Raw genomic sequence first — 24,002 nt, forward strand, 5'->3', positions numbered from 1 at the left:
CTCAATTACGAATGCCATCGGGCCTGTTGGCGCATAGCTGGGTAGAACATCATTGGCGTAAAACATGGAAAAAGACGAAAGAGACATGGACAGCTACGTTAGATCCGGCTGTTTAGACATAGAGTTGGAGAATTTTTTTACCCCCACACATTCTCGTAAACACACCTGTATACATTACTCGAACAAAACGAACAGGCTATAGGCCTACAGAAATAGACCTAACACACACTCACACACACACAAACACACACACACACACACGCGCGCGCGCACACACGCACACGCACACACACACACACACTTTTATAGAAAGCAAGCAAAGTGACCGATATATGCGCACGCGCTAATGTTGGGATATTATTAAAGAAAAATAACGCGAAAGTAATTTTCGAAGCAGTCCGGATAACAAACTGACAATAAACGTAAAGTTTTGATTTTTCATAATACAAATAATGGTAATTGAAATACGTTCGAAAGTTTTTCATTTATTGGAGCATATATCTGTAATTCAAGCGGTCACTGCGCTTACACTTAGCTTCGCTTAAAATAATATTTATTGCACGCAGCATAAAGAAACGGCAGAACACGCCACTGGATTGCTTGTGTCCTGGCCAGGAGAACGCTCCGAATGTCGCGCTCGCATTTTTACTTTACGATGGCACCTCCAGCCATTCGTATCCACATCGTGCACGAACGTCACATTCGCGTGTCCAACGAGACCGACATCCTTGTCTCCGTTAATTGGATGTCACGATCTGGCATGGATCACGATGCCAAGCGCACCTGACAAAGAACAACACTGATGACGTCACTCAGCGGAATGTAACGGCATATATCACGCACAACGGACGTTTTGACCTCAAGCACGTAACATACACACAAGCAAGTGAGGGTAGCTTCCACACGACGAACGGCGACATGTAGATCAAGCTAATGCGAACAAATTTTACTTCAAAGCAAAATCACCGAGCAAGCGGTGCTCAAACAGAGTGATGCTGTAGTGATGATTGATATATGGGGTTTAACGTCCCAAAACCACCATATGATTATCACAGACGCCGTAGTGGAGGGCTCCGGAAGTTTCGACCACCTGGGGTTCTTTAACGTGCACCCAAATCTGAGCACAGGGGCCTACAACATTTCCGCCTCCATCGAAAATGCAGCCGCCGCAGCCGGGATTCCAACCCGTGACCTGCGGGTCAGCAGCCGAGTACCTTAGCTGCTAGACCACCGCGGCGGGGTGATGTTGTAGTGAGCTCCCAGTGCTTTGTATTTGCAATCTCACGCTAGGCGAGTTTGTACAGCGCGTGCTTCTTACCGGTGTGTAGACTATTTCACGTAAGACGTATGGGCGCCGTCACATTGAGCTGTTAAGCGAATGTTTTTTTTTTTGTATGCGTCAATTGATCAGGTCAGGAAATGTGAAATGAGCCAACCCAACTGTTTTCGAGCGTGTACGCGTCCACTGTTCGTTCAGTTGTTCTAGATATGGCGACACGCCCCGCCGCGGTGGTCTAGTGGCTAAGGTACTCGGCTGCTGACCCGCAGGTCGCGGGTTCGGATCCCGGCTGCTGGCGGCTGCATTTCTGATGGAGGCGGAAATGTTGTAGGCCCGTGTGCTCAGCTTTGGGTCAAAATTTCCGGAGCCCTCTACTACGGCGTCTGTCATAATCATATGGTGGTTTTGGGACGTTAAACCCCACATATCAATCAGTTATCAGATATGGCGGCACAGAAACACCATTCGTAAAGTAGTCTATCTATAGTGTTCTGAAATTGAAGCGCGATACTTCTAGTGCGTGTCTGCTGGTGGTGAGGGCGGTGGTGATAACGAGATCGTTCGTGAAGCGTTGTGCCGGCATCCGATAGACTGCAGTCGTTCAGTCTGTAGTTGTCGAAGGCGCCGGCGAAGCGCTGCAACCTTTCGTAACGCGCGCCCGCCAGCCGCAACGGCACGTGAGAGCAGGGTTTGAAAAGCCAAACTTTAAGACGGCTTGTCAAACACAAAAATTTGACATTCGCCTTCTGGTGACGTCGGGAACGAATCGTGCGGAAAATAAAACCATGCGACGACGGCACCGTATGGCGTCACGATGACGTCACCCATCGACAATATCGGTGATGTCATTGTGACGTCATGGTGGCGTCACATCACATGACATCACACGGCGTCGTAATTCGGTCAACGGTGGTTCAATCACGGAGGCCATGCAAAACCTGGTAAGGTGCCTCCGATCCCGGCGGCGGTGCCAAACCACGTTAGGTGTAGAAACCTTTTAAAGGATGGCGGGACAGCATCAATATATTGACTAAAAATAAAATAAAGGCGATTGATTTCGCTTGCGAGTCTTCTTAAGTGAAGGCATAATTTGCCCTGTGAGTTTTTTTTTAAGCTATGGCAAGCAGCACTCCGCCGATCCCACCAAGAACCACCAACTGGACGACCACACTACACGACGCGATCATCAAGGACTCGTAATGCATCAAGAACTTGTTGTTGGGGCTAGTTGTTGACTCGTCATACTGCAGATACTTAGTGTAACACAGCGATTCCTTGAAAAACATTCTCACGTTCACACGAGCACGCGCTCAAGACAGACACACCACACACAGCGCTCAACGTCACCCCCACCTAAAGTCCCTGCAAAGGTCACGCGCACACTTGACCTGGAAGGACACGCATGAGGAACGTGCCAGAGCCATTTCTTGCTTTTTGATATTGGAAACGAAAAAGAAGTAACAAGGGCACAGCTTAAACGATGCGGCGTTGGTACGGCCATGATTCTAATGTTGTATCAAAATTTCGACAACCTACTTGCCATGGTGATGTCAAGAACTTAAAGACGATGACGACGACGATGACAACAACAACAACAACAACAGCAACAACAACAACAACAACAACAACAACAACAACAACAGTAATAATATTATTATTAATAATAATAATAGAGTTCTATGTCCCAAAACCACCATATGATTATGAGAGACGCCGTGATATTGACCATCTGGTGTGCTTAAAAAAAAAAGGATAGTCCTAGATAGACAGACATCTCGAAGTTCTTGAAGTCTTCTACTAACAATAACTGCCATAACAAAGGGATTATTCACCGTCTACTCCTCTGGCAAACTAAATTCAAGGCGTACATATAGATAAAAAATTGTTAAATACAACGTTTGTGATTGAGTAATCGGGGTTATAGAACTGAAACAATGTGGAAAGTTTTATTGGAAGTTACGAAAAATGACCACTGCCTACTGCGCTTATCGATAATCTCTTCTGTCGCTCTGTTTCTTTTTCATCTATGTCAAGGCACTGGGCCTCCTCGTCATGTTCGTGGGCCTGGGGATCACGGCTGACGATTTGTGAGTTTCTCAACATTGCGCCTTTCAACGAGCGCTCATTACTTACTTTTATCTCTCTCCCTTTATTTTCCTGCTCGATTATTTCTTAGGCAATCTTGCGTTTGGACGGCCGCCACTGAGAGCTTAACTTTCAGAGCATCGGAGGCGTGATCCAAATGTTGCAGCTTCGGTCCTCGCCGGCGGAAAGGTCTCTTGTCGTCCGCTTTACGCTTTCTTAGCATCGATATCATCATCATTTACTACGACACACTTACAACAGTACAATTATCGTCCCCCATACGTCCGCTGGTTTCATTACATGCTGGTGCGCAAGTTGCGTGGCTCTTGCTGAAGCGTGTAAGCCTTTCCTGTTGCTAGGATGGGTGAGGCTGTCAAGGTGTGTTAAGAGCGATTGAAACGGGCGATAATACTTTATGCATAGGAGGGCATCAATGGCACTATTCGTACGTGCAATGCACATAAACGAGAAGAAAAGGACCCTCGTGCTTTTACATTCGAAACGTTAGCTGCCCTAGCGTTAACTAACCCAGAAACTCGCGTTAAAGTTGGTTAAGGAGCCCGTGTGGCCAAGTAAACATTGAAACGGAGACAACCGCTGACACACCTCTCAGAGTGCAGCTGTTATCGATAAACTGTCGGGCATCACTCTTCGTCCCTCGCTCCATGCAACGCCTTAGTAGAAGTCAATGCCTTTCTCGCAATGTTCGGAGTGCGTGTACCGTTTACCGCATATTCACGTGTTATATAAGTTACGAAGTTGTTGATCACTTAGTTTAGTAAAGCATGCAGCTTTCGAAGCTGTGTACCCATACCGCGTATCGTACGCGGCTACACAAGGGTAAATGAAAGAGAGTCATCTGACGTCCTTTCGGCGAGTCAAATGTATATGACTCTCTTTAAAGAGACACGTTAATTCCCTTCTGGTTGTCACGACTCTCCTATGACAGTACAGTGACCCCCAAAGATTGTTCACGTGAATCTTTAAAGGGAGTCATATGCATGGCAAGTGAGGACTCACTAAAATGATGCCAAAGGACTGTCTTTTTTTATTTTAGTAGTGTGCAATAGGAAGCGTAAGCGGGCTGGTGGGAGCCTCAACCAGGCTTGTTCTTTTTACTTTTTTTTCGCGCAGTGAGATCTTTTTTTTTATTTAACAAACGTAGAAGTTTGTCGAAGAAATATTGCGAATGGATTCCGGCGGTGCTTCTAAGCGTGCTTGCTATTCTGTTACTAAACTAACAAATTAAACTGTGCAACAAGCAGTGTAGTACTATCGAATATTTTTGTATACAGATCTACGTCATTTGTCTCTGCCCTAGTTATGATATTTATGCACGGGATTCTCCGCTGAATAAAAAAAAAAGACTTGCTTCATAATACAATCAGCGGTATTTCTGACCCGTGAGAATACATATATGGAATTCTGAGTCGGAGCTACTTATTGATTGAATTCTTAAGTAGCACACACATTAAAGTCAACGTGAACACCTGTGGCAGAGTAGAACGAAAGGCACGTCACAAACGTCGACCTTTCGTATTCTTTTCGGCCGCGGCATCATCGCGGGCTTCCTGTCTCATCATTCAAGTTAACCATGAGGCCTTACAATGTCATTAGCCTCTCGCCTGCCATTCAGAACAATCTATGTCATTAACCAATATTAAGAAGCAGGTGCAACTCAGAAGTGCGAACGAACCGAGAAGATGAGAGATGGAGAAAGAAAAGAGAGCAAGAGAGGGGGTGAAGCGAAGATAACATAGAGCCACCCCCTTTTTTTTTTTCAGTTTGTTACCTTCGCCAGTGCTTCTCTATCATTTTTGCGGATTAAATTACCAGACGCGAATGATGACGTCAAGGACAACAACACTGGGTATGCCTAAAGGCCCGGAGGGGACAAAGAACTGTCTCGAAATTAGTGGGGTGACTGCGGCCCGTCATTCTGTCGTCTTGGTATTGTTGATCGCCATGCTATTCCGAACACGTTGCGCTCGTTTACTTGTAATACTAAAAATTACTATAGGTGGTTTAGAGACCCTTTAACAACCTATACGCAGCAAACAGTGAACGTCCGTCTATAATTATTTATTTGTGTCCTGCCCTGCTGCACAGTTTGTTTGTAAGTGACAAAAAAAAAAAAGCCAGAGACGTCTCGATTCGTGAACGCTGACGACGCGCAAGTGAATCGGTGCTATCTCCTATCTTTCCAATTGCAGAGAGGCCAACGCTATAGTCAGTCCTGCTGAACATTCCTGGATTTCTTTTATCGTCACCCTCCTTCTTCTTCTTTGATCCGTTGCCCTTTCTGAATTGTTACACAAAACGTAATACGACGCTGCCTAGCTGCCAACATTGTGAAATGAAGTGGTTCTCTTTCTCTTTCTTTTTTGAATTCGCAGTTTGACGCCGTCTCTCATCGTCATATCGGACTCCTTGCACCTATCTCAAAATATTGCCGTATCCTTATTTTGTTGTCTGCTTTATTTTCGCGTTCATCTGACGTTGCTCTTCACGGACGTTTGACTTATCTTTTGTACGGGTCGTCTCATGAAGCACGTCGCATACAACATAGAGTAGTCAGATATTGCCTTCGTAGGAGGGGGGGGGGGGGAGTTCAACCACACTTTACGTCTCTTGGGGAATGTGTGGGGCACGTGGCATACAGAGCATAGCGGGGGGGGGGGGGGGGTCAATCACACTTTGCGTCTGTTTGTGAATGTGTGTGTTCGTGCTAGTAGACGTGCCTTAGGGTGGTGTTGAGGCGAGCTCGTCGCTACGGATCCGTGCTACAACACAGCAATTATAATGAACGCAAACACATTGGGCGAGAACTGTCGGCAGAGCCCTTCCTTATTATCGCAACATATTTTTGTGTTCATTGAGCAATGTGTATTCTAATGTAAGGACGCACGGGCAAAATACAAAATTTTCGAGAGGGAACAGAGTTGAAAAGCGTTGCAGCTGTAACACGAGACATTTTAGAATAGCGCACTCAGAGATTACATTCGTTGGCTACGATACGCTATTTACGTTGCTGAATATAGGTACCCAAGAAGATAACGTACGACGCATGCGCAGTGGGGACAAAAGCTTTGCGTATCATATTATATAACGGTTTACTGCTGCACGTTAAAGAACCCCACGAGGTCGAAATTTCCGGAGCCCTCCACTACGGCGTCTAGCTCTCATAATCATATCGTGGTTTTGGGACGTTAAACCCCGCATATTAATCAATATATAACGGTTTACTGCTTTTCGCACACAAACACGTAGTAGACAGTGAGCCGCGCCTCCTTTTTTTTTTTCGCAAAACATATTCGTCTGTAGCGAGTGACCTCATAATAATTGAGGGAGTTTAACGTCCCAGGGCCACGACATAATTACGAGGGGCGCCGTAGTCGAGGGCTCTGGAAATTTCGACCACCTGGTGTTTTTAAGGGGCACCCGAGCCAAAGTTCAAGGCCCTGTTTAGGATTACGCCTCTAGCGAAATTCGACCGCCGCAGCCGGGAGTTCGATCGCGCGACCTGCCAGTAGCGACCTTAGTTTTGCATGCACTCATTTATGAGCGACGTCATGGTCGTCGTTGCACTGTGCTCCCGTCCGCAATTGTCGCCTCCCGGTGTGACCCTTGACCTTGACCTGACGGCTCCAAGGGCGTGACCTTCCTGGCGTTCGGCAATGGGGCACCGGATATCTTGTCATCCCTGGCGGGCATCCAACAGGCAAGGCCTGAGCTCGTCATCGGCGAGCTTTTCGGTAAGCCCGCTTTTCCTAATGCATGCAATGTATTGGCTGCGTTTAATTCCTTCACAGGGTGAATTGGCGTACAGTATTGAGGTATATGCGCCTAGCGTCTAGTAAGTCACTGGAGCGATTACAAGATGAGGTGATATGTACCGTTACAACTGATATCGGCTCTGCTGACAGTGGCAAAGTCCTCGCTGTTGGCGGAACCGGTTTGAGTTATCATAAATGCTTCTTCCAATAGCGCTTACCCGTTTCTTGGATGTCAAGCATCCTCAAGTTTTTGATATATTTGACTTGAAAACACACATACGTTAGTGCCGCTGATTTTAGGTTTCTTGGACGGTGTGTTCACTGTCCCGTTTGACAGTTCTGCCGAAATGTCCAGGGACCAAACAGTCCACCTATAGGAATTCTATGAGTACAGGAGCTTAAATTTGCGTTTCACTTTGAATATAAGTCAAAGCAATATTGAAAAAAAAAAAGAGACTACCATGGGTAGGCGACGGGAAAACTACACATGCATTAGTTCGCTATCCGAATGCATTCTGAATGATGTGCTGGATGGAACGTGTTACCAGGAGTGACGTCATTCTTATTCCCAAAACGCTTCTTTTCGGTTCGTGCAGGCGCCGGCATCTTCGTGACGTGCGTGGTTGCCGGGTCGGTGTACCTGACGCAAGACTTCAACGTCATGGAGAGGCCGTTCCTCCGTGACGTCATCTTCTACATCAGCGCCACCTTCTGGGCGTTCTACCTCTTCTACACGCAGCGAATCACCCTCGCCCACTCCATTGGTGAGCATGTATCCATTCAGTCATGTGTGTCTCTCTCTTTTGCAAACATACGTCACCTATAGCAACAAGCGGTGGGAGTTGCGCGAGCATGTCGCTGGAAAACGAGCGCGTGGATTGGTCGTCATAGTGGCTGAACGTATTCGAGTCATTTAGAGCGTACCGGGAACTAGATTTGAGAAACGTTCATGTAAGCAGTTTGATAAAAATTGTATATGTAAGTAACGAAAAAAAAAACCAAACAGATTTATGCCTGTGAAAGCACTCGCTTTCACCGAGAACTTCCCTGCGTGCCGTAAGGTGAAACGCTCGCTGTGGATCAGTGATCCTACACGAAAAAGCAGTCATGACTGGATCAAAAGACTTGGAGATACATCGTAATGATATTGTGTAACCATACATGATACTTGACACAGTTTAATAGAAACGCGGAAACCCAGCCACGACTGAATAAAAAGACTGGGAGACTCAACGCAATGATACAATGCGACGATATACAGGATATAAGACAGACACTGACGGTGGATGGCATGATGATAACAGAAACACTATGAACCGGGCTGCCCTTTTGCGATAGATAAGGCTGGAGGGGGGGGGGGGGAAGAAGGCTTTGGAGATCGCTTGCCAAGGCTAGTTGCTGGACTACCTCACTAATTTTTCTTCCAGCCTTTGGGCCACTTCAATTATCCTTCCCTGACGGCCCCAAAAGACCATTGGGATCAATATTTCGCCTAGTTCTTTCTTTTGTTCCATGTTTGCCTGCAAAACAAAAACCAGTTCGCAAAAAAAAAGAAAAAACGTTCACAGAACGGTGCACGCGCGCCATCTGTATGGATCCCTATCTGTTCTATACATCTACCGATCATCCGGTAGCCGGTTAGCCTCATTGGTGTCTCTCTAATCTCTAGTAGCCCTTTCTTTTCTTCTCGCAGTCACGCGTCCAAGACGTACTGCGAAAAAGAAACAAGCAGAAGCAAAAAAAAAAAACGTCTATCAGAGCACAATTCAGTTAATAAAACATGTGCCTTTTCCTCGGTCATTTATCGTTCGGTGGGTCGTCATGGTGGTAAACAGCGGCTACAGTGCTCGCCTGCTCAACCGAATGTTCCGGCATTCGCACATTTGATGCAGGCGAAAATGCATGAAGCCAGTGTGCTCAGATTTAGGTGCACGTTTGAGGACCCCAGGTGTTAGCGATTTCTGGAGCCCTCCGCCACGGCGCCTCTTAGAATCATATCATGGTTTTGGAACGCAAAACACCAGACATTAATCTGATAGCAATTTAATACACGCGTATAGGCGCAAAATATTGTGCCTTAAAGGCACAATTGCGTCACAAAAAACAACAAAAACTTTTTTTCTTCTGTAGGAATTAGTGTGTCAGTGTCAGCGTCGCTGCCTGTGAGGGAAAAATTGAAGTTTTCTGTAACCGAAAATTAGGGAGGGATGCAGAAAGAGGAATAACCCTTATTTTCGAACCCGAGCCTACTGCGTAGCAAACAGGTATTCTACTGCATAGTAACACCTGTACTTGATAATGTTTTGCAAAAAAAAAAAAATCTTATATTAACACTATGTGCAGTGCGAGGAGCCTTCTTAACACATCTATTATTGCGGAGAAGAAGCATACAAATGCACCAGACGTCGAAACACGTAAATGTGGCAACGGGTGGCTGGTTTCGAGGCCCACCCATTACAAAGCGCTCGGAAAAAATTGGCCCCGTATCTGCATGCTGGTCTGCAAATGTCGTCGAAAGACGATAGTCTTGCGTGTGGAGAGAGTGAACAAACCATTTGTTTGATGTTCTGCGCAAGAAAATCGGTGAGTGGTATTTTGGAGGCGCTGCCTCGAGCGTGCAGCGGAGGCGAACGAGCGCATCAAGTCACGTCACCCGTGAGACATGAGCGCCATCTGGCAGTTTTCCTGGAAAACGAAGCGCGTGCCTTTGAGACTAGCGTGCGCGCCCGTCTCAGAGGTGAAAGTGTAGAGCGCAAGGCGACAGGTAGGTGCCATCAGCGTATCGTCTTAGCAAAGTGTTGTAAATCCTTGCCTTTTCGTGCACGCGTTGCATGGTCAGCGAAGCGTGATAAACGCTACGGTCCTTAGAATTACTTATGTAAGTTTTTTTTCTAGGAAAAGACGCACATACAGAATATGTAGGTGTTGTTATGGTGCCTCAGATATTCGCAATAATTGCTTTTCAACTGATGATCGCACAAGTATGAACGCTCATTCTTGAGCAACATTGGTGGGCGCTGCGGATGAGGTCGGCCGTTTGGGGTATCGGCTGGTGCCATTCAAAGTACCCGGTACCGTTATGAGTGGACAAACAGACAAATTTACAGACAGACAGACCAAAATTTTCGCATCGAAGGTCCCCAAGATAGACTATCGTCTTTAATAGTTAATTATCATTATCAGCAACAGCGTATACAAAGTGTTCAGCCGGGCGAGCGCGCGGGTTGCCTAAGGACCCAAAGTGGCTTTCGAATCGCGAAAGGTAAGCATCATGGTGATGTGTTCACTTTGCAACTGTGGTTGCACTTGGCACTCAAGTAGAGTTTGAATCAGCCCATGTTTCGCGCACAGGGTTTGCTCCACGTTCGAGGTTCGCACCGAGAAGCGAAACGAGGCTAGCGGCTGAGAAGGAGTTGCCGACGTGGCTCCAATATATGTACTAACGCGTCCCGTATACCTGAAAGCGAAGCTCAAGCGTCTTTCGAGTTGTTTTTTTTTATTATTATCGTAAAATTCTGAGCCAGGGTCCTTTTTGGCCTATAGCAAGCTCTCGCTTCAGCTTTTCGGGAGACTTGAAGTACGTTGCCTACACATCGGAGTCTGTCGGAGGGGTCAAGATGTCGTTCAGATTGCTATAACGCCTCTACGACAACTATAAATGTTTCGTAAATGGTTGCACTTATCCTCAAAGGATTGAATGCTCCGTATTATCGCGAATCGATTCCGAAGGTACGCACGTGACCCCGGAACTTGTAATTAAATCATCCCACCTATAAAGCGCCTGTATTCGATAATCTGCTTCAGTATCGCCCGCATCTCGCAGTGCGCACACCGTATAGATATACCAAAGCACTCACAATCGGCGCCTTGTTATCATCAGCCGCGTGGTGTCTGTTTTTTTTTTTCGATTGTGTGGGCTCACAGTGTCGTAACTGACAATTGCGCATCAATCACAGTTCGGGCTGGGAAGATGAGACAATCATTAGGAATGCCGGAAATACCTCTCTTTCTGGCCTGATAAAAAAAAAGTTTCGTCAGCCCTGCTATAGCACGACGGTGTTAGCTCTCAAGAGATCGTCCTTTTCTTGGACGCTTTGTTTCATTACTGCGATGGAGTTTCTTACCTCCGTATTCTAGAACGCCCCTTCACTCAACGCTTCACCTTGACTTGATGATGATGATGATGATGATGATGATGATTTGAGCCTGATCTCTTTGTATCGGGCGTGCCAGATTAATCTGCCCTAGCCAGAGAAAAAAAAGCACTTAAAAAGTAAATAAACAAAACACTCCACAGGCGTACACACCGGCATCTGCACACCTTCAATTTTCAACGAAAAGATCGATGGGAGCGCCGTCTCTTGGCAGACCAAGTCACTGCATATCGGCGATAATCTGGAGCGATTGTTGAGAAGCGCAGCGTCCATTTCAGTCGAGCAGCGGCGCAGTGCTCAACTTTGTCAAGTGAAGCACGAAATTTGAAGTGTGGCAGTTTGGGCTAGTTGGTATGGCATGACGATAGTTATAGCGCGAGAGTAAAACGACGACACGCTCCCAGGAAGTTGTCTATAGGACCCCCCTTTCATGCGGTGCTTGTTATGTGGGAACGACCGGAAGGTGTCTAAACGATCGGCTTAGAGAACACGCTAACAATGTTAGAAACTGGAAAGATGGTTTTCTTGCTCAGCACTGCACTGAGTGCAATTGTGTGCCCCTCTTCAAGGACACAGCGACGCTGTACAAGCACAGAGATGAGCGCACCCGGATCATTGTCGAGGCCGCGCAGATGGCACGCGAACAGATGCCTTGTATTAGCAAGCCCTCCGTGGCTCTGTACAAGAAATAAGACATTGCCATCATGAAGCTCTAGCACGAGGGCATGATATTATATATCAATGGCTGCCTGGACATATCGGTATTACCGGAAATCAATTAGCCGATGATGCAGCCCGCTCAGCCCATGAAGAAACCCGTGTAATCCCGATTCCTCTATCAAGGAATGATGCAGCAAGACAACTTTACCTGCTGGCTCGAGATCTCACACGCACGTTCTGGTCGTCTACCAGCTTCCAAAGGTGTCAGTTTTATGAACTGGATCCTTCGCTCAAGCTAAAGCTACCATCACAACTTTCCCGCTCCGATGCGACACTGTTATGCCGCCTTTGGTTGGGTGTTGCATTTACAAAGGTGTACTCCTTTCGCATTGGTATGGCAGACACTCCTACATGCGACTACTGCGGAGCTGAAGAGACCATAGAACACGTCCTGTGCAGCTGTGCTTGCTACGACACACAGCGATGCCAGCTTCGGATGGTTTTGAATCGACTTGACCCCGGACCATTTTGTGTGCAGAAGATACTAGGACCTTGAGCATCTGCCTCAGTTGCGCAGAAAGCAACTAAAGCACTGCTACTTTACCTAAAGTCAACAAACCTGAGCGACCGCCTGTAGACTGTGTGTGCTCCCCGAGTGTGCTCGTGATTGTGTGTACCTTCTCATCTTTCTGCAACCTCTTTTCTCCCCTTTATCCCTTCCCCAGTGCAGGGTAGCAAACCAGATGTGCGTCTGGTTAACCTCCCTGCCTTTCCTTGCATCTTTATCTCTCTCTCTCTCTCTCTCTCTCTCTCTCTCTCTCTCTCTCTCTCTCTCCGTGGCTCTGTCCGAGAAGGAACTCAGGTTCCTGGAAGGTTTCGGGGCGCGCAAGTAGTTATACTATCTTTACCTTTCTGTTTCGTTTTCCTTATAGATTTTTCTTTGCCGTTTTTCTGTGCTTTTGTTCTTTATTTTTTGTTTTTGTTTTTTTTGTTTTTTTTTTCTTACTCATGTTCTGATCTTTGTGCCACATGGTTCTTGTCACATGGTTACTGTCTCCTCTATATATTTTCGTGCTCTGCGCAATAAACTCAGTTGGAAGTTAGCGCTCGTGTCTTTCGTGTCCTTCTTGTCTCTGTGTCGTCGTTTTGTTCTCGCGCTATAACTATCGTCACGAAATTTGAGTCGAGGAGCGCTTGTAAATACCGGGGTTAGATGTGATTGAACTCACAAGTGCGAGACGGTGGGTTTGGTTCCCTGCTGCGTCGGCCGCGTCTTTCACATAAGTGGAGTACTAATAATACCTGGGGTTCAACGTCCCAAAACCATGGTATATGGTTGTGAGAGACGCAGTTAGTGGAGGGCTCCGTAAATTTCGACCGCCTGGGGTTCTTTAACGTGCCCTTAAATCTAAGCACACGGGCCTCAAACATCTCCGCCTCCATCGAAAATGCAGCCGCCGCAACCGGGATTCGATCCCGCGACCTGCGGGTCAGCAGCCGAGTGCCATAACCACTATAGACCACTGCGGGGAGGGGGGGGGGGCATAAGTGGAATGCAATTAAAATAATATAGGGACGAAGTTTCATTTAGAGAACTGCCGTAAAGTGTCTAGGTGAAGCCGAGGTATAAAATTAGTTCACACGCATCATTCTTACACTAAGCACTATTGTAAGGGAGCATGCACTCGTGTACATATTGGTGTCCATCAATGAACCGCATTTTACACTTTTTACTCGATGCCTCCCGTCTTCTGTCATGTTCCTTATTCTATTGAAGGTTTGTTGTAGTGAACTTAAAGTTAAGGTAATTAAACTATTTCCTGGAGTTTCGAAGTTAACTCGTGTGAGAGTTTGCTCTAATATCATCGCACGTGCAGACGCATGCTGATTGGCCAATTAATTTCCGAAACTGTTTTTGGGCTTCATGTGAACATAGCACCATTTTCAAGGACTGAACCGGGTTCGAAAGAGTCCTAGCTGTAAAGGGAAACATCAAATCTATCATACAAGGTCTGTCCGGAAAGTAGTAGGACTGAAAGAAAATATTCACTACTCTGACATGTCGACGTAATAGTTTTCGATATATGCCGCTTCTGCATCAAACGCAGCGTTTCCAGCAACTCCGCCAATCACTGAAGGCTTCCTTCAGCGCAGAAACCGGAATGCTCTTGCATCCCATATGGCCTGTTGAATGATCTGGACTAAGTCGTGGTGCCATCTTTTTATGACAATTTCCCTTCGCCGAGGAATTGAGGAAGAAGCCTCAAAAAGTGACATGAGGGCTGTATAAGGTGGCTGGAGAAACCTTGCGATGCCATGCTACGCCAGGAAGTCCATGAGATGAATGTAGTTTGACCCATTGTTTCGACGTTTTTGAAGTTGAAGAGTGTACTGACCATTTCTCATCTTCAACTTCCTCTCTTCGTTCCCGAAACAATTTGTGCCTCTAAAATCACTTGATTGCCCCGTGACATAACTCCCATAAGCCATTTTGATTAGGTCATGGCTATCACACTCCCCTTCACCAATATGATGTAAAACTTGAGCGCATAACGCTGCTCCAACAAAATTCATTTTGGGGATGACAAGGTACCTTGATAGGGGCTCGCCTTAAACTGAATCTACACTCTGCAAAGACTTGGAGACGGCTAATGCGCTGGTAGCTAAGTCCCTGCGCAACCCAAGCAGCACAGGAATATCCTCCTCCTTTGCCGAGTTTTGTCTAAAAGAAAGTCCTATTATATAGTTTCCGAACAAACCGTGGATAACATAAAACTCCTATCAGTACGAAATACTGACTTGAAGGAGGAGCTATAGTGAGTGGATCGCACAATACCAGTAGATGCATTGCCGGTAGATAGCAGCATAGTTCACAGCTCACACGCATGACAGGTCAGGCGAAATTCATGGCAGCTTTTTTCTTTTCTCTCTTGTTTTGTTATTTGTAGGGTCATCATCGTGACAGCTCGCCGCATCATCTTTCTCGCCGTCATAACTAGAGGTCGGCACCAATGAAAATCTTCATTAGAGAAGTCTCTTATTGCTTTCACAATATGTAATCATTTTCCATCCGTGACTCAGCCTATATAGCATAACACCAAAGGTTAAAGAGCCGCTGCGACGAACAAGGTGATTTTTCATGTAGTTTAACCGTGTCTTTGAAAAACAAACTTGCGCAAATGATGAGACAGTGGCGACAAAAACACAGTCTTTTTTTTTTAAATCTTTCGTTGAATTGTTTTCGAAGAGCCACAGATATATCTGTTTGTTCCACTTTACCTGGCAACTGCGTATTTTTCTGACGTCGAATACAGTTTCGTTGTTCAACTCACCAGCACAAAGAACATGGTGAAACTGTATAGTGTACCTATTTCTTCAGCGCTCATCCAGAAAAAAAATACAAAAAGCATTGCGGGTTTCCGTCATAGCCTGCACGAATGGATATGTTTTGGGGTTTCGTGGAAAAGAAAAGTTGATTAATGTTAGTTTTTTTCTTTTCACGAACCTTCATCCACCATTGCGGGTGGGCTTCCATGGAAACTCATACTAAATGGCAACGCGAAGCTAGTATACAAAGGAAGGACCCATGCAAGCAATACCGGTGCTTGTCCTGCTTGCACTCGTCTGTTTCATATTTTTGATACTTTGCTTGGAAGTTAGGGTGACCAATGCCCCAGGTTTGACCGAAATGGTTTTCGAGCACACCGCCTTGTCGGTGTCTGTGGGCATATAGAAGGGGTAAGTTTCTAAAAAACTGTTTATTTGTCGACGTTTCGATCAAGGACGTTTTGACTGGATATATATATATATATATATATATATATATATATATATATATATATATATATATATATATATATATATATATATATATGTGTGTGTGTGTGTGTGTGTGTGTGTATGTGTGTGTATTTGTGTGCGTACTCTTCTAAAATGCAGTTTAGTTAATCATCAAGAATCCCGCACGATCTCTTACGCATTTGCAAAAGGGCGACTAAAACGCGAAAGTCATTTTTTTTTCTTCTCAGAGTTCATCTGACCCCCCCCCCCCCTTCCCCCTTACCTTTCTTTCTCTCGCGTGGTTTCCTTGTGCCTCTGAAAAGGGCCCTCATTCCTCCAAGCGAAGATGTCACGTGATGACGCTATAGCCCCGCTGAGTGATATTATAGTGACATCACACCGTGGTGATTATTTTTTGTATTCCTCGTGTTGACGCCGAGTCCGCCAACGCTCGCCTTTCGCATTTGATGAGGTGCCTAAGACTTTCCGCCTTAATAATCAGCCATATTCTATTGTCACACTGAGTGACTGTTTTCATTATCATTGCAGTGAACATCTTATGGTCGGCCTACAAGTGTTTATTTAGCCTAAGTGTGTATAGTTTTCCACCATGCTTATGTACAGCGATTAAACCTACGCAACGACGATTCATTTTCGCTTCTAGTATTCGTAACAAACCAAAATAAAGATAGAAAGTGACAGAGAAAGAATATGCCGATTTTTCTGCTGCGTGGTCTACCAAGTTCAGTTTTCTTTTACCACGATATTTTCATTGTTCTCTTCCATCAACATTGTGACATTTGGGACGTAAAAACCCATATAATAACAAAAACACTGTGACGAAAAAATATAAGGCGATTCTTAAGACAGCGCAGTGACGGGAAACCTCTCTCAAACTACCGTATACTTACTGGCGTATTTCCCGCACTCGTTAGCACTGTGTTATGTTAAATAAGTACAAATAAGGGCTGATGTTGACTTGCATTGGCTATGTTATTACTATAATGCTACTAAATTCTACCTAAATTACTTAGAATGCAGGCAATACTGTTAATATGTTCAATAAAACTTTACCGATTTTATCTACGAATGTATAATTGCGTCTGATAGCTTACGCTTGCCTTCTAGTAGTAATGCTTACTATAGGCTGTTGTATAAATTGTTCAATTTCAATCACTACGTTTTGTTTTCTGCCCCTCCCTTTCTCGGTCTTCAGACTGCAGAGTTTAAAAAGAAATGTTTAGTAATAGCTTGCTGAATGGTAGTAAATTTTGACTAATACAGTAATAACAAATGTTGGTGATTCCTTGATCATGAATACTGTGTCCAATCAGTATCAGTACAACGATAGAATAGCCTGCCTAGATTGTTTTTCATACAAAACACACCCTGCACGATCTGTAGCGCTCTACCACACGCACACTGAAGCTCATCTCTTTGTGTTCGAGGCTACGAGATGTCTGAAACAGTGTTTTGTTCACTTTCCGTCTCAAAGGAACATCTGGCGAGATCGTTCTCACCCATTGTTTGTAGCACAATGCAAAGCCGACGATGTGCGTTGCAGGGTACATGCCCTTGCGTGTCTGCTCCAGATAGCCGATGCTATTCGCACGGATTATTCCATACTGAGCTCGTTGGCTTCTTAATGCGTAGTATTACGTGCTGAAAATCGTAATTTAACGCAAAAAAGACACAACGGACACACAGAACCGCACACGACAAGCGCTTGTGGTGTGGTGTCCTGTGTGTCCGTTGTGACTTTTTTGCGCTACATTTTGATGTGCAGCACCGCTACAGAATCGTTTTTTTTAATGTGGCTAAGGAGGGGGGTGGGGGGTAGGAAAGCCCGCCATATTTCCCTAATACTTCGTCTATGTGCACTGTGTTCTGATAATAGGAGTTTCGCTGGGAGGCGTTTGGAGCAACGAAGGGGGGTTATAAAACTTTTAATAATACTTTTATTACTGTTGGATATAATGAAATTCTCCTCCTCTTTAAAGCAAAAAATAATAAGTATGAAACTTGCCTCAAAAGAACCGTATTCGTTTGCTTTAGACTGAGACATAGCGGTGATTTATAAATCTAGCTCCTCGTTGTGTAAACTGCGTTTCAACGTGGACCGATAACTACCTCAAATGCGTGATATCTTCTCGCAAAACTCCAGTGGCGCGAAAATATTTTCACGCGAAGTATACCTTGCGTAGAGAACGTATTACTTACTCAGATATTTCTTCACAGAGCAGTAGAAGAAAAATGCAAATACTGAAAATTTGCGCGACATTTCTGGAAGCGTATACACTGCAGAAAAGTTGCAGTAAGATTATTACACTTCGAATACCTTACACAAACGTCTTTGTTTACTTAACAAAATGAACTGTAGCCATAGAGTAACATAATAAACGTTTACTATGTTACTATATGCTGTAGCGTAGTGGTCACTTAACTGCGTATACATTATATTATTCCATGTATAAATTATTCTGGTTTCGTGTTTCTTTTTTGTCTTGTTGAATAAACCAAATTTAATCTTTAGTTAAAGAGAGAAAGAGAAGTAAACGTTTATTTTCGAAACCCTGCGCCGAGCAATGCACGGTGTCAGGCTGAGGTGGGAGGGCTCCTTAGTCCAGGAACCCTCTCTGGCTTCTACTGCCCTCTTGGCCCTGGCGACGAGTTGTTGTTGGTCTTCCAGGGTCTCGAGGTGCGAGCTTCGCCTCCCACGTTTTGGTTAGGCCTTCGTTCGTCCGTCCTGCTTCGTTATCAGTCGTGTGTTGTTGCAGATTACGTCTGGCAATACACTGGCATGCAAGAAGCAAGTGTGCCAGGGTGTCTGGCACGCTGCATGGCGGGCACACACAGAGCTATATCTCGTTAAAGAATTCTATTACAAAAAACTATCCTGTTCTTGACCGATTACCCAGCGTGGATGTGTGTCACAGATCCAAGTGTACTCTGCATACTCTACAACTGCACACTAAGAAGACATTATGGGATAGCTCGAAACAGCCAATGCTACGCGTGCAAACGTTCCTCTTCTTGCGGCATGCTTGAAGGCAACGCACGCAGAGCTTGATTACGCTATATATCACGTTCTACTCTTGAAGGCGAAGCTCGAGCATCCTCCAAGTTTTTGTCGTTTAATGCCCACACCACCTTACTCGATAATTATTTCCAGAACGACGCTGCTTCTGTCTACGTGGTATACTCTCTCGATCCGTGACTCGCTCGCTGGATTCCGTGCCGACCGGTTGCGCGCTCGCCATTTCCGACGTCAGCGTAGCTCTGGCCGACTGGGCTGGCCTTACGCCAACTCCTGACGTCGACCTTCCACGACAGCGTAGCTCTGGCCTACTGGTCTTGCCCTACGCTCTTTCCTGACGCCGACAAAAGCTCTCGCCAGTGGTGCCCCGTCCTCGGTCTCCTGCAACCGTGTCCTTCTTTCCTGTCTTCTCCTTACTCCCGTCGCTTCCTGTCCCACCGCCTCGCTCTCTCCTTCCTCTCTCTCTATCTCTCTACCCTTCAATCTTATCCTTTCATTCTCTTATCAACCCCCATCCCTCGTGAGCTACTATTGTTGAGGTGTCCTCCCCCTGAGAGACAGTTACGGGGCTCACTTTTTCTCATCTCTTCATTTAAAATCACTTCCACCCTGTCGATCCGTATTCTCAGCTGTCGGTTTGACGAGAACACTGTGCATGATAATCCTCGATGTTTCCCGTCACTAAACCTTCACGAATCGAATACAGACTTTACAGTGAGATCTAAACCATTTAAATCTCATTTTAAATCACTTCTTTTATCGACTGACGTCATTGTGTACCCATAGTCATTTACACGTGAGAGTAATTGTCCGCTTTGTTTTTGTTAATTTTATGATTATTCCCTGTGATTCTAAAATGCGATTGGCTCCAACAGTGTTTTTGTTTGTTCTCAGTACTGAGTGTATTCTGAATGTTTATATATTATGTGGAACGAGGCGTGTGTTAAAATGTGTGCCTTTGTTTGTATATGGCAAAAATGCATGTTCTGAATGTTTGATTATTTTAAATATATAAAAAATATATTATGGCATGTCAGTATCTTCTACCAATAAAATATGTAAATGTGTGTGAAATATGTAACCGATGTATATAGTTGTACGTTGCTGATGTGTAAATGTATAGGTCACTGATGCAGACTGTTTTGGTCAGTACGGGGTGAGACCTCGTCAGGCTTTTAGCCTTTAGTCTTTGCCTCCTGCAGGGGAAATTCTGTATTTCTTTCCCGCAAATAAACAATGTCGAATGAATGTTGAATGTTCTCTCGCAGGCTTCATCATGCTGTACATCCTGTTCATCCTGGTGGTCGTGCTGGGCAGGCTGGTCTATCAGCGCATGTCCAAGGCCGACCAGGAAAAGACCCCCGTGGTCAAGGCCGGAGCCGTCGTCGAGGCGCCCAAGGGACTGCTGCAGAAGCTCAAGGAGGGACTCTTCACGGCTCGGGACGTTTCCGGAAACGGTGAGTGTGGCACATCTTCGTTTCCATATCATCACTGCCTGCGTGTGCATCCGTGTTTGTGCATAGGGAGCCTGCATGACCGACTGTAGGCTCCCCTACGGCATTGCTCTTCGGCACCCCACGTCAGAGCCACAACTGCCGCAAGGTGTCGCCCCGCAGAGCAAGGCCGGATGCTCGCGCGCTGTGCATATCCGTGGACGCGGTCGTACATCTGATACTCGTCTTCCTGATCACGTGACCTGCGTCATTTATATTGTGGGTACGGACTGTGCTCTTCTTGGTATCCCAAGACATGCTTCTTGCAGAACCTCGACGCCTTCTCCTTAATGTAACCCGAGGATCCATACGGATAGATCTCTACAAAAGATGCAGTGAGTACACGGCAGCAAGTTCAGGTTACACTAGCAATGAGAAATGTCACTTTCGAACACTCTGTAATACGTTCTGATTGGCTGATCTGAGGCCGGAACGTCACGGAAAAGAATTTTGTTGTGATTATTACTAGAATTCGTGCAGCATTCATTCTCACACAAGTTCTTATGCTTTCAGTGTCAGCCTTATCATCTTGTCGTTTTGACGCTGTAGTCGGTAACGAAGAATGCTTCATTTGCGTCAACTATTCTGTCTCTAGCCGCATTAGCTTAGGTGCCTTAGCCTCAAGACAGTACAATGGAAAGTTGGGGAAATTTTGTTCGGACTCATGACTTGAAAAGGGGTGAAAAACATACGATGATGCATAATAGAAAACACAGGACAAGTCGCTATTCTGTTCTGTATTCTGCTCTGTGTTATCCTTTTTGTTTTCGCGCATTTCACGTTATGTGCCTTAAGGCAATCTTACATGCACGGAGGTTAAATGTAATGACACTTATATTCTTAATTCTTAGTGTATTTGAAACGGGACAAACACATTAATTGTTTGTCAAAGCCAGATGTTGTTTGCGTCTGTTGTAGTCCACAGCATTGCAGCTACATTTTCGGGTTTCATTTCTCCTTGATTAAGACCTGTTTTTCAAAGATACTTCTTCTTAAAGCGTAACAGACGAACATCGACCACCAAACTGAAAAAAAAAAAGAATGGATGAAAAAAAGAGACGCTTTGACTCCCCTGACCTTGTTCACAATAGGTTGGCAATTTTTAAGTTGGTCTTATTTTCCTCCGATGATGTTACTTCCCGAACAGTGTACTTCCGTTCATTGTACTTTTTCAACGCCTCTAATGACGCTGATACTACTGACTAATTTTCTACTCGTTACCGCTGATACCCCAAACGCGTCTGCACTCAACTCAGCTGTTCGTCCGAGCATGCTCTGTGTCCCACTCGCCTCTGAGGGTTGGACTCTTTCCACGAGTCTTGCTCGATTGATCGATTGATTTGTGGGGTTTAACGTCCCAAAACCACTATTTGATTATGAGAGACGCCGTAGTGGAGGGCTCCGGAAATTTTGACCACCTGGGGTTCTTTAACGTGCACCCAAATCTGAGCACACGGGCCTACAACATTTCCGCCTCCATCGGAAATGCAGCCGCCACTGCCGGGATTTGATCCCGCGACCTGCGGGTCAGCAGCCGAGTACCTTAGCCACTAGACCACCGTGGCGGGGCAGTCTTGCTCGAGGAAGGAGTTCAACCTAAACAGGCAATCGGTCAGAGTGTCAGCTTATGTTTTACTGCTAATGACGTGAACCTTTTCTTTATCTCAGTAAAAAAAAAAAAAAACCCATGGCGTAAGCATTGTCTTTGTCAGTAAAGCGTTTTCTTAACATCAGTAAGAAACTATCTTGACGGTTGGACTTTCAAAGTAGTGATAGTTGTCGTTATGTTAATTTGTGTTGCTGCACTGACATGCTGACAGTGGTGTATACTGACACTGTGACGCGTTTTCTCTTTGCAGTCGCCGGTGACCAGCAGAAGTGTGGTATGTTCAAGTGCGCGCCGGAGGACTACGACGGCGTCATCCTGCGACGTAAGCGAAGAGCTGCTCTTTTTTTTTATTGAAATAGAAAATAAACGGAGTTTTTGTCACCGTTACTTGGCGACGGCTACCCCTTTCCACTTGATTGGTACAAATAAAGAAAAATAATTAAAAAACAATAGCATATATACATATATACATCCCTACATGGGTGAGAGCAGAAGTTCTCCCGTGGGCAGAGCAAACACGTAGGCGTTACGCTCACTTTTAACTTTTGTCCGCTCAGTAGTCGTCACAAATCTTCGTTTCTTCGAAGAAGTGTTGCAGCACCTTCATTGTTTTGTCTTTTGGTTTGGACTGATCTCTTTAAAGTATCCGTTCGCTGCCTAATCTTGAGATAATACAACGACTAAACGTGGGCCTTTGCTTTCTACGGTATTCCCGTCCAATCTGTAGACGTCGTTAGGATCATTGTCAGTGGGCGCTGATTGGCTGAGATCTAGCAGGAGATATCGTCGGAGCTCTAGTGACGTGTTACGTTCACATATAATCGACACGGCCAGTGAGAACTGTTTGAGGATCTACGTGATCGAACGGGCTCGTTCTGCCTTCCAGTGATCTGTGCATCTACAATCACTTGGCGCTGTGCTGTACTGCCCAGGATTGCGTTGCACAATCACGCTTTCCACTTTTAGGAGCACAGCCGTGCGTTCTAATCACGAATTCCATTCGCTGATTACAATGACGCGATAACCGCACGCGTTTTTGCCTCTGCATTTGAGTTGTTCAGATGGCGGACGGCACCGTGGCTGCTTTATTTTCTTTTCAACACCCCGACAGCGCCGATGTGTGCTTAGATTGTGTGTATAGATTGTGCTGCTGTTTTTGAAGATAAGAGTCAACGGTTTGTTTGCACCAGCAGAGTTTGAATTTGCTCGCGCTTTTTCGGCAATTTTATTTTTTCGAGGTCTCGCGCGCCTGCCGCATGCGAGCATATATTCGCACCCAAACAAGCAAGATATCACTTGAAATGTGCAGAAACGTTATATATGACGTCACTAACTGATAGTGGCACGTCGCATTAGTGATGCTGGCAAGATAGCGAGAAGTGGTCCAGTGTGACCTGCTTATACCGGTCACCTTACAAAATCCACGTGTTCTTGCGTTGCTATTTCCTCGCAACGCAAGGTGACCCTGTTCCAGCACTGATTGGTTCATCCCTGTGCGACTACAGTCGTGTGACTGAAAAATCGAGCTCTGAACGGCTTAGTCAGAGCAGTAACATTTCGATCAAAGCGGCCATTTGCGAGCAATTCGGTCACGCGACCGCTGCTAGTCGGAGGTGCGAACAATTCTTTACGCAGCACCAGGCAGACCATATCCTTTCAGTCAAATTGTACAGCGGTAGCATTACGTCATACATGACGCTTACGCCCAGATCACGTGACTCTGATCTGCTGAGCCGTAAGTACTCTCCCGTCTAAGCCCTGCAGTGGTCGCCACGTACTACGTCTCGTAATTCTGGGTGTCCTGTATGGACCCGACTGTCCTACCACCGTCGTGTACGTATAAATTCTCCTTGCTCTAGGCAGTATAGGTAACCCAAGCCCAAGTATGAGCCCGATGCTCGTGCGGCCGAGCTATGCGTTGCTGTGGATAGACGCTGCCGGCAATTTGTCGGCGAACTTTGCAGCGATGATACGTGTGCATGCGTTTCTCATCATACGAAGCACTGCTAGTCCGCAATAGTTTCATTGCGACGAATCATATGCAATCCGAGAGATCTGTGCCGAAGCAGGAGTGGCAGTGTTCTGGCGAAATGAGTGCAGTGGCGCCTCTCTATGTAGCTTTGGAAGCC

At 45.7% G+C, this 24,002-nt stretch overlaps 1 protein-coding gene across 2 annotated transcripts in view; it reads left to right on the forward strand.

Moving 5' to 3' along the window:
* Nucleotides 1-24,002, forward strand: part of LOC119163580 (mitochondrial sodium/calcium exchanger protein-like) — a 100,730-nt gene that overhangs the window by 54,292 nt on the left and 22,436 nt on the right. For both annotated transcript variants that reach the window (XM_075889009.1, XM_075889010.1), the window contains exons 3-8: nucleotides 3,314-3,366; nucleotides 5,761-5,818; nucleotides 7,017-7,119; nucleotides 7,737-7,904; nucleotides 20,040-20,228; nucleotides 22,124-22,195. In XM_075889009.1, coding sequence (XP_075745124.1) covers nucleotides 3,314-3,366; nucleotides 5,761-5,818; nucleotides 7,017-7,119; nucleotides 7,737-7,904; nucleotides 20,040-20,228; nucleotides 22,124-22,195 — 643 coding nt within the window. The remainder of the gene's footprint in view (nucleotides 1-3,313; nucleotides 3,367-5,760; nucleotides 5,819-7,016; nucleotides 7,120-7,736; nucleotides 7,905-20,039; nucleotides 20,229-22,123; nucleotides 22,196-24,002) is intronic.

The sequence above is a fragment of the Rhipicephalus microplus genome, chromosome 3, assembly GCF_043290135.1.
Source record: "Rhipicephalus microplus isolate Deutch F79 chromosome 3, USDA_Rmic, whole genome shotgun sequence".
Classification (NCBI taxonomy): domain Eukaryota; kingdom Metazoa; phylum Arthropoda; class Arachnida; order Ixodida; family Ixodidae; genus Rhipicephalus; species Rhipicephalus microplus.